Source organism: Anthonomus grandis, chromosome 4, assembly GCF_022605725.1.
Source record: "Anthonomus grandis grandis chromosome 4, icAntGran1.3, whole genome shotgun sequence".
In the NCBI taxonomy this organism is placed as follows: Eukaryota; Metazoa; Arthropoda; class Insecta; order Coleoptera; family Curculionidae; genus Anthonomus; species Anthonomus grandis.
In genome coordinates, this window is record NC_065549.1 from 24,756,639 (window position 1) to 24,768,405 (window position 11,767).

Sequence of the window (11,767 nt, forward strand, 5' to 3'; positions counted from 1 at the left end):
CTAAAAATAAATAATTTTTATTGGTTAACTGAAGTGCTTTTTGCCTTTTGGGTGTGATTAAGAGCCATTGCCATTGCTAATCCATTATTCCGAGAAATTTCAGATCAAAACATACCTTTGCGAGAGGAATAACTTCTTCGCCATTGCCAGCAGCCACTGATTCTGCTTGCATAAACTTCAATACGTTGCTAACTATTTCACGACTTTGTCCACTTAACACTTTATTTTTTAATTTACTTGTAAAAGGCATTTTTAAACTTTGGAAATTACTCTTCTTCGAGACTGATTTCAAGACATGTTTTCTGATTTCAAGACATCTGACTGTAGAGACCGAGAATCAATACAATAATATATTTAAAGTCTGTATACAGCCAAGATAGACTAAAACAAAACAATGCTGGAAGCGTGACACGCACGTGATCATTAACTTGCAGGTGGATAGGACGGCCCTGATTGGTTCAATCGGAACTCGGAAGCGACACCCACAGTGCGGCCCGGCCCGTCCACAATTCAAAACCTGCAGCGGAGAACAATCTTTTGTCTTCATCCCCTACACGTTATCAGCGCCTGTCTCTCTCTGTTTTATACAATCACGTGCGCAGCGCATGCTTGTGTTTATGTTCAGTCTATCTGTAAAAAGCGGTACATAATTCTATAAAGTCAAAACTCTTAATAATTGCTAGCGAGCTTGGAAATTGATTTATCATTATTACTATTTAATTACTTTTTGTAGGGAATACTATTTTCAATATCTACTTTCGGTGACTCATTAGTAGTTAAGCCTAATTACTTTGTGTTGAAGGGTCGACTCGACTTTTTATTTTAGTTGTCATTAATTATATATTTTTTCGGTATACTGTATAAGATCTACTCAGAGATTATTCGCAAGTTAGAACTAACATATTGGGGCTTTTAGTTGCGTAAGAACGCTTTTTATTAATAATGTTTAATCTGATAATTTACATAACTTGGTTCATGAAAGATAATTTTTTTTGTCAGAACTTTCGAAATAAAATATACTTACTAGACCTTATACTTTAACATTATCAACTTTAAGAAATAGTAGGGGATTAGGTTATCAACATGCTTTCTTTTATCTTATTGTCTTTTACCAGGCTTTCAAGATTTTTCTGCTACCGTAAGATTTTATTAATTTAAAAATAATATTTCGTATACCAAGTATAGAATAATTAAAATTTTACACAAGTATAAAAAAGATATTTTTTAAAAACTAACTGATATTTTTTTTGGTGAGCTATACTAAGAAAAACCTGAAAATTTAAAATATATTGAATTTAAACTTTATTTTATTTTTTAGGACAAAGACTTGGAATAATGCAAGTTAAATTAGCAACAGCCTACATAATAAAGAATTTTGAACTTTCTGTGAGCCCAAAACTAAAACAGCCAATAAGTTACATACCATATTCTTTTCTGAACGAAGTCGATGGTGGATTTTGGATAAAATACAAAAAAATTGAAACCTAGTTAATTGAAGTTAAAGTGAACACAAAATCGTTAAGTATTTTTGTATTCTAGGTCTTATTATTGTTGCTTACCAGATTTAAATATAACTTACCCAGCATCTAAGTAATTTTAATTAGTCAAGAGTGGATAAAATAAATATTAAAAAAAATTAAGTTGTCTTTCGCAAAAAGTTTATACTTTCTTCATTTAATTTTTATATGTGTTTAAATATAATTTAGTATATATTCAGTTATCTAATGGCGGTAGTCCAAGCAAATTAGTTTGAGTGTACATTACATAAAGTAAAATAAAACAGTATTAGATTAAATGTTTAAAAATCAAGTTAATCTTCGAAGGTTAACAATTGCGAAAGCCTCAATATACAAAAAAGCGTGACCAAAAGGTTGATTATAAGCCCAACTTTAACATCAGCATAAAGTTAACATTATTGTAAAGGAAAAATAAAAGGTTCTCTTATATAATCATAAATATAATTATTACACAATATGTAACGCAGCTGCTTCAATTTAATATATGATGTATAAATGTTTTTATTTATGACTATAGATCAATAAAACCTATTTCCCTTACTTTTTAATACCTTACAATACCTTTTTTTCATATTATTTTGACTTATTCTTGGAGGGCATTGATAAAAGTGTCATTCATTGTCATATTCTATTCACATGAAATAAGATGGCTTGGATATTTGCCTAGTTTATATCAATTGATAATTGTAACCCTTAAAATGTTTTTAATATGCAAGTATGACACATCATTTTTAATAAACTATTAATTTTAATGAACATAGTACGCTTATTAAAAACAATAAAAAAAGTTTTAATTTAATATTTATTCTCTTGTTAATTATATAATTTTATTGTTATATTTCAATAAGGTCAATTTCTATATATTAAGGAATTTTGTTAATACTTTGTAGCATTTTTTTGTTCCCTTAGCATCATTTTAAAAAAATACTACATACTTTCTTTTTATTTAGTTTACTTTAATTTGGAAAAAATATTGTTTAATAATTATTTTAAATTATTTATGTTAATCTCGGCAACATCGCTTTCGGAGGTATCCGTAATTTAAACAAAGTATGTACTGTGTGTTGCCTAAAAGCTCAAGGGACTTTTAAATAATTAAATGGACTCTTGAAGTACGTTTAATTTATTTCGACATCATTAAACCTGTTTTTTATATTGTGTTACATATTTTATTATTAACAACATAGTTTACGTTTGTATTTAGGTATTTTATTATCAAAAAATGCATAAACAAAATCCAGTCTAACTTGACCTTGCTTTAAACAATCAGCACGTATCGATCTTCGGGTTAAGGTTCAGAGTTGCCATATTGTGCTGGAGCGGAAAAGCGGCTGATCTTATTATTTTCAATATTCAAAATGAATTAAAATCATTATCATTATTGATTGAGAATCATATCATTATTGAAGGATTTTGATGGGTCCTGGTTTATGTTCTTCAGTCGTACATAATTATTTATGTAGATTTCCTAGCAGCTCTATTCCTTTTCCTGGTAAAAGGTACGTTGGCAACAACGGCAATGGTTCGGTGGTGGGAGGTCACCAAGCACCAAGGTGAACCTTGATGCTCATCCATCTTTCCTTTTGGCGTGCGACCGAAGATCTGACAAGTCGTTCTAATTTTGCCTAGAAAAAAGGGCGAATCAAGTAAAGTTTTCCATTTCGGGATGTGTTAATATTTTAAACTTACTTATTTTTCGCACTGCATCTACCGATGTAGTTTTCCTTTTGCTGACGGGCGTGGTTTATCTGATTTTGTGATTTTTGAGTTTTCCCATGACCTCACGTAAGTAGCACGTGGTTCCTTTGTAAGTGTCTTTAAATCAGGTATTCCTTCCTTTATTTAGAGATTCCTTTGTCCTGCGTTGCTGCCCAATCAACTTTAACGAAGGTTGATAATTCTACGCCACAAAATATCTTTGATTGATATTTTTGGGGGGTCCTTCTTACTTATTGCTTAGTCCTTGGTCCTTATGTCATTTTGTCTACTTTTACCTGCCCCAACCACGTGATTGCTGCCATACTGCCTGACGCCAATTTCGACGCCGAGCCCTGCCTTCAATCTTTGCTGATTGCTGCCATACTGCTTGACGCCATTTTCAACGCCGAGCCCTGCCTTCAATCTTTGCTGATAGCTGTCATACAGTTGACGGTGTCATACATCACGCTCAAGGCCGAGTCAACGCCTTGACGCCATTTTCAACGCCGAGCCCTGCCTTCAACCCTTGCTGCTTCCAGACTGCTGACCTTCATCCTCATCCACCTAAGGCCATGCCTTCAGGCCTGTCAATCGCTGGATAATGCTTCCCTAGCATTCCTACGCAGCAACGCTGAGCAGTGCAAGTGTTTAAGCTGCGTGGCGGAGTTGGTAAAATTTCATCATACTTATATGAACTTGGTTTAATGATTTATTTATTCTATTTTGATTGATTGTAGTATTTATTTTTGTTGGTACACATATTTTGATTTATAAGTAGCCCTGTGCGTACTGTCTATTTAATCCTTTTTTCCTGCGCAGAGAATTCATGAATTTTCCCCAGGGTTAACGTCATATAATTAATGTCATATTCCCATTTTAATTTAATATAAACCCATAGAGCTACACGTTCTCTTTGTGATATTTAAGTGTTACTATCACTATTTTCAGTATCTTTTTTATCTATTTTTTTTATTACTCTCACACCATCATTTGTAAATAGTTGTATATATTTTATTGACCGCACGGAATGCAATGTTTCAGTTGACATCTAGGGTACAAAATAAATTTTGTTAAAAAATTAAAATAAACCGTTTCACTTGAAGTTGATACCAGTCCAGACTATTAAAAAAAAAACATAATTAAGTTTCTTGATTTACTTAATTATAAACAACATCTTTAATCATAAAATTTAAATAAACTTTAATTAAATTAAGTGGCGTCCAAAGATGAAATCAGTAAGTATAAAAAGGGAGGGATGATCTGACCACCACCACGCTCACCAGACTAAAAGCTGCCGTGCATTTATGAGGCAAAAAAAAAATATCTATAGGGTAGAAAAATTGCCACAACTTTTGGGTCACACTCGCTACCGGCTTTTATTATCTTTATTAAGGCGGGTAAATTCGCTGTGCTTTGACGTTTATCAGATTTACAATTTTACGGATAACTTGCAAAATAAGTGGAAGAAGGATGGTATTATCTGATAATGAATTTTAAGTGCAAAGCTGTTTTTCCTCTTAATTCCACTTATTATAAAATATATGTCATATATCAGCGCCACTAGCAACATTTTGACTTTTTTTTTAAATTCCAAAACAAACATTATTGAAATTATGTTAAAAACAAAGAATAAATACTAAATATATGACCAAAAATACATTAAGTTTATCACCCTCTATCTTGATTTTCTTTGACTTTTAGGCAAAGAAAATGTAACTTAACTTTTTTTAAATAAGTTAAGTTATAAAAAATTTCCCTATAACTTCAATTAATAATTAATAAAATACCGACGTTTCAGCCTATATTAGGCAGTATTAAAATCTAAAACCTGAGATTTGTTTGACCGCAAATCCAACTCACTTAGCAAGAAGCATAAAAGATTTTTGGGTCACAAAAAAACAAGAATAAATATTTTAAAGCGACTGAGACCTTTTTGTTAATAGATTAAACTGGTTACAATTCTAAGAAATTTATTTGATCCTAATTCATAATTAATTAAAAATCGCAAGGAATAACTGCCTCCTTCTTATGAAAAGTAAATAAATAAGAAATACCGACCCTTATGTCAACTAAAAAAAATAGGTTAATTTATTAAGTGCCTGTCTACGTCCATACAAAAATAAATGTTTTGTGCAAAAAACTCTGACATTTTCTAGAACTTCACGTGCCATCATCTTACACTCATTTATGATCCTCTGGCGTAAGTCTTTCAGGGTTTCTGATTGGGCAGCGAATCCAACGATCAGGAAATATCTCTGATCAGTTAGGCAATATCATTAAGATAATGCCTCACATTAGCAACATAGTGTGGAGCTCCAACTTATTGGAAAACGACTTGATCTTCATCATAATCGTTTCTGCATTCAACTATTTCTATTATTCTTGGATTGGCATTTTCCATACATCTTCTTACTTAAATTTTCAGGTAGAAAAACAGACCTAATAATGGAGTCCCAAAAGAATTTCGCTCTTGAAACACCTTTTTAAGGAACTGATTATGAACTTGGTGAAACCGTCCAGAATTGGTATCTGACAGTAGCAGCAGTTATGATGATTTAGGTTTTCATTAAGTAAAAACGTACATTCATCTGAGAAGCAAATGTTTTGAATAAAACGCGTAACTTACTAAGGGTTTCAAAAAATTGCACTTATCTATCATGATCGTCCTTATTTAGTTCTTGCACCAGATGAATCTTCTAAGGATGGAATTTGTTTTGCTTAAGTATCCTATGAATGCAACTTTTGCTTACTCATGTTCTCGTCGCCAATTTTGACACTTATTCCTAGTTGGGCATAAAGTTGGCCTAGGACAATTATTACCATTGCTTCATTAGTAACAAAAGCATGTTGAACCTCACGCTTTTTATTTAATAGACTGGCAGTTTCCTTAAATTAAGCCACTAATTCCAAAACATATTTTTATGTTGATCCTTTTTCTGGATAAAGGTCAATAAATACTTCTCTTGGCACAATTGTTGTGTCAAAAGAAAAACTCTTATCATCTCAACTCTCTCTGCAGTAGAATAAACCCTTGTTAATACAATACTTCTATATACAAAAGATTTATGTAAAGAAATATTAGTTAATAAATGTTGATCTTATAAAAAAGTACCTGTAGTTTTTAGTAACCAAATAATTAAAATTCTTCGAAAAGATTCTTGTGTTTGCATTTTATTGGTTTTGTTTTATGTATGGTATACGACTAGGCATTTTACGATAATATTAAGAAATTTTATAGGAAAAGTTTGCAGACATCAAGGTTTATTTTGTGTTTATTTTCGTCTATTTTTAAATTAAATGCATTTTTATAGGAGTGTTCCCTTTGATTATAATTAATAATTTACGACCCGACTCCTCTTGATATCTAAGATTTCAGGAGTGATTTTACTTCCTCATACAGGGTTGCAGATATCAGGATGGAGTCTTAATTACTAAGTTACCAATTCAAAAATTAAATTGACTTACTAAATTGACTTACCAAATATCCAAAGCAAGCCACCTTTTTAATTTTCGCTATTTTTAGAATTCTTAAAAACTCATATCTAGAGAAATGACCGCAGCTACTTCAAACTTGGCAGTTATGTTCAGAATTAACAGACCATTAAAATAAGGAATCACACGACCCCTGTATATATTCAAGATTTTAGGTGTTATCCCATTTCTCGTAGGGGGCTGCTGGTTTGAGGGTGCCTTGCTCATTAAACATTATCATCCTTAAAAATAAATTCGACATATCCATCGTTTAAAAAAAAATTTATCATACCGAAAATGCCTTTGTTTTGTTTTTGATGGGACACCCTGTATATATTTCGGCATAATAACCTGTATACTTACACTCAGAGTGCACCTATAATTCACATGTAAAAACTGCTGTCCCATTACATCTTCGCAATTTCAGACAAACCAAATCTACACGTAAACTGTTCTACTTCTAATTTTGTTAAAATACTTTTTAAGAAGTGACCCAGTATATTCTGTTTTGTAGATTCTTCTACTTCGGGTAATGCTATATCCCATGATTTTTTATTCTCTGTCGTCTACTGATGAGTTACTATCACCAGCGGATATTATATGATATTGATTTAATTGCTGAATGGTGCTATTTTGTAATTGTTTTTCTTGAGATACTTCCTATTTTAAAATTGTTTACCGCTATTTCACCGGTTTGTCAATTTCGATATGCCTTTCCAAACAATTCGACAATGTTATATGCAAACAGTTATATCTCTTCACTATAATATGACTCTAGAGGACCCATAAATGATCTGTCTAAAGGCTGGTCCTTCTGTGTACAATAAAGCGTTAGTGACAATGGCGTAATGTGATCATCCCTTGCCATGTCAACAATATCTATATTTTTGGCTATAATGGGCGACTTGCAGATGATTTTACTTTTTCATTAAAGTGTTAAAAACACTCTACACTATTATCACACTTAATTTAAGTATAATAATAGTGTAATAGCAAAGTGTTATGTTAGTGTGAACGTACTTTAATATATCCGACTTAATAGTATGTCGCCTGCCCAAAATCTAATGTCTTTCATGTAAAACGATCATTAGATCCTGCGCAAATAACATGACACAATTTTACGTGAGTATCGAAAATAAGAGAAGTTACCACAGAACCATCCTGTGGTATCCAGGCAACACAACAGGAAAATGAAATTTTTCAGAGACCTCTCGGGAACATATTCTTGTCTTAAGTCTGAAAACACCAGATTCATGCCAGTAGGGATTCAATCTGGGAGACTTGACATATACCTACTAGGTAAAATTTGAGAAAATACTTATAATAATTGCTAACAATTGGAATCCAAGTGCTCTTGTATATAACGTTTCAGTTGCCTTTCACGTGAACAGAATATTTTTGTTTTACGAAAAAAAAACCTTTAGTCAATTCTTTCACAGTCTGCGAATTTTCTATGCTATTTCTAAAAGCTAGTTGATAATCTAATCGTTTTATATCCATCTGAGTCAATTCGTAAAATTGTTATATTTTAGACGCATTTTCCACAAAGCAGAATTATAGTGTTTCCTTAAAGTTTATGGATTCCTTATGATACTTAATTCTGTTCTACCTTAGTGCCAACACAGCAGCGGTCATATGTTCTGGATTTGAGTTCTGCCTCTTATTACAAAAAAAAATTAGGAGGCATAGGTAAAACAAAAAAAATTGATGAAAACTTAAGAGCCCACAAAAACACTTATCTAAAACGAGAGACCAACAAAATAGTGATACATACATAACTACATTTTACCAACAATCGAAAAAAAAGATCTGCCCTCTTTTTGGCATAAAAAATTAATATTAAATGGTATATTCCAATTTTGCATTACAGTGGGTAATTCAAATTAGCAACATAAATAGCGGCGTGAAAATCCGTAAACAAAATTGCCTTAACAAATCGAAACCAAACAAATAACCTAAAATATGACCCCTAACTTACCTAAAAACCAAATCAAATCTAGTTTAAAAACGAAAATTGATGCGCTTTGATTTGAATTGAAAAAAGTTGTAATCAGGCAACAATAAACTTTTTACGTATATTATATATATTTTTAAACTTTTTAAGTGTTGCCCTTATCATAAATCGGCACATGTACTAAATCAGTTGTCACCTAAATATAGACTAATGTAGTAGTTTATACCATATTTAGCGAGATGCCGCTATGTATAGTTTTAATAATAAGGTATGTATTTCAAATTACCAAGAGTATTCCAAATAATTTTCGGTTCCTCTAATAGTTATTGCAAAAAATATACGTCTATATAAACACGATTAATAAATTTTTTTATATATTTTTAGGTTCTAGAAAAAATCTCTTTTAAAACAATTACTCTAAAACAGACATTTCAAATAAGCATTCATTAAAAAAAAATAGAAACAACTTATAGAAAATTAAAATCTTATTCTCCATGAGCATAATACGAAAATAATCAGTTTACAACCTTTCCGCTTTCTAATAAAATACTTTTTATTCCTTATAAAATTAAAACTTTTACATCTCGTATGGAAGTTTTATAAAAAAACTATACTACTACTATAAAACTATAAAATTCATCAAATTTCTCAAATTACTACAGTATATTTATGTAAATGAACTAACAAAATGCAAAAAAACAATTTTATTTTTAACTTTTCGAGTTCTCATAATATTACTCATTCAGTTACAAATCATACCTTACAAAATATAATATTCTTTATTATGTAATTGTAAAAAAGTAGTTGAGCCTAACATATTTTCAAATACATCTGGTTATTACACACATATTTTTGAGTTGTAAAAGAAGTTATGGAGTATGTAAAGGAGTTATTGCAGGCTATTGCAAAATCAACCTGATTGATTCCTCGATATTGTCTGCAACATTTTCTTTTGTCTGATAATTTCTTCATAGGCCTTTAATCTTGTTTGGTTTATCTTAATTTTTACAGGTTAATAATTTCTAAATTTTTACATAAAAAGTTATCGTTTAATTGCTACTATATAAAAAAATATGGTATAATTATTATTAAAAAATTAAACCATTAAATATCTTTCTATTTTCGCAATTCTATTTATGACATAAAAACCGTTTTTATTTTCGAATTGAAAAATATCCTTGATCCTATATTTCTTATAAAATAAAAACAATTAGCAAACAATTTATTATTTATTTCTCAAACTTACCAACAACGGTCAAATTAACATGAGTAATCTTAGTAGGCGACCTCTCAAAATCGACACGGCAATGATACACCCCTTCATCAGAAGTCATTAGGGGTGATATTGAAAGCAACGCTTGTTTTTCAAGAACGCGCAAAAAGTACCGATCTTTAAGTGCATCAGCTGGCGTATGCTGATTATAGTTACCACGAGATTCGAATTTATAAATCGGCGTTTCCTCTGCACCCAAATACCACAAGATGTTCGTTATTTTGTCCGGATAGTCGGCAGCGGAAAGTGCGCAAGGCAGATTGGCGGTACTACCCTCACTGGCTTCCGTAAATTCGGTGGCAAGTTCCGCGACTGAACAAGTCACAAGTAATACTAAGGCGATCACTAGTAGTTCGACACTAGACATATTTATAACACATTGTAAGGTGATATCTTCATCTTGAATTTCCCACTGTAGAAGAATTTGGCAAAATATTGAGCTGAGCGTTTTCTTAGGAAGATCTGAAATAATAAAAATATATAATTAAAATAATATCCGATAAATTGATTTAAAAAAAAACAAAGATTTATTGCAAATTACTTTAACTCAGATGCAAAAGTCCAGTAAAAACGTGAGTTGACTTGTGACTAAGAGAAAGTTGTTTTTTTATATCAAAAGCATAGGTGACAAATATTCTAAAAAAAGCAGCTGCAAAAAAATTGCATAGATATTAAGTGTAGTTTTTATAACAATACTATAATTTTCTTGAAGGTACAGAACTATTAGCTTAACTATACGTATAAAAGCAATTAATCTAAAATAAGTAACGAATAAAATAATTAATAGCATTTGAATAAATTTAAATACAGTGTGACCCATTTGTTTTCGGATCATCCTGATAAAAAGTTTATTTTTGGTGCGATTTTGCTCGGGTTTTTTTTAAATGTTAGGTCCAGAAAAACTGCATCATTATAACAAAAAAAAATTCTGCTATGCAAATTCCAAGGCCTACTAATGTCAGTTTTTAAGAGCCAAATTTTAGGAAACCATGCTAGGCATTTTTTTAGCAAAAAATTGTGCACATCACTGCATTCGGCATCCCCCAAAACGGCCTTATACCAAATTTCACCAAAAAATATTAAGTAATAACAATTTTATAACAAAAAATAAACAGGGAAATTATGCATTTATTTACATTTAAAAATGTGTAGATAGCCATGAAAAAAACAAATTGAACAAAGATAATACAAGCAAATAACAATTCCAAACTAAATACAAATAAAAACAAACAATAAACTAACAAAAATAAATACAAATAAAATAAAAACAACAAACAACTTCTACTAATCCACCATTGTTTTCTATGCATTTTACATTCCTTTTGCCTACATTTAAAATAACTTTACGGACTTGCTCTGGAGTAATTTCTGAACAAACATGGATTATTCTGACTAGTAGATCTTCTAAATTTTGAGGTCTTGATTTGTACCCTTTTTCTTTAAGTAAGCCCCAAAGAAAAAAATCGAGTGGCGTTAAGTCAGGGGATCTCGGTGGCCACTCAACGAAAGGACTGTTTCGTCCTATCCAACAGTTTTCAAAATGTTGATTTAACCAGTCTCTTACTAACCGAGCATTATGGACAGGACAACCATCTAATTGAAAGTTCAAATTAAGGTGATATCTTAAGGGTAAATCTTCTAATGCGTTCGAAAATTCATTCTCAAGAAAATTCAAAAATTCAATTGTATTCAAATTACCAATAAAGAAAAAAGGGCCAATAATTTTGTTGCTTAGTATTTCACACCAAACGTTAATTTTTTGCGAATACTGTCTCCTTGCATTTATTATAAATTCTGGATTCTGCACGGACCAGTGGCGGCAATTTTGACTGGAGACTACGCCATTTGTGGTAA

The 11,767-nt window shown here is 31.1% G+C and overlaps 2 protein-coding genes across 2 annotated transcripts in view; one reads left to right on the top strand and one right to left on the bottom strand.

Annotated features, from left to right (window-relative positions):
* The window catches only part of LOC126735625 (probable cytochrome P450 28d1), a 31,008-nt gene extending 29,423 nt beyond the window's left edge, over positions 1–1,585 (top strand). Inside the window, exon 6 of the mRNA XM_050439682.1 lies at positions 1,319–1,585. Within this exon, the coding sequence (XP_050295639.1) occupies positions 1,319–1,488 (170 nt within the window). The 3' untranslated portion in view covers positions 1,489–1,585. The remainder of the gene's footprint in view (positions 1–1,318) is intronic.
* LOC126735622 (nephrin-like) overlaps positions 1–10,379 on the bottom strand; it is a 1,136,035-nt gene extending 1,125,656 nt beyond the window's left edge. Inside the window, exon 1 of the mRNA XM_050439679.1 lies at positions 9,887–10,379. Within this exon, the coding sequence (XP_050295636.1) occupies positions 9,887–10,280 (394 nt within the window). The 5' untranslated portion in view covers positions 10,281–10,379. The remainder of the gene's footprint in view (positions 1–9,886) is intronic.
* Positions 10,380–11,767: the final 1,388 nt, after the last annotated feature.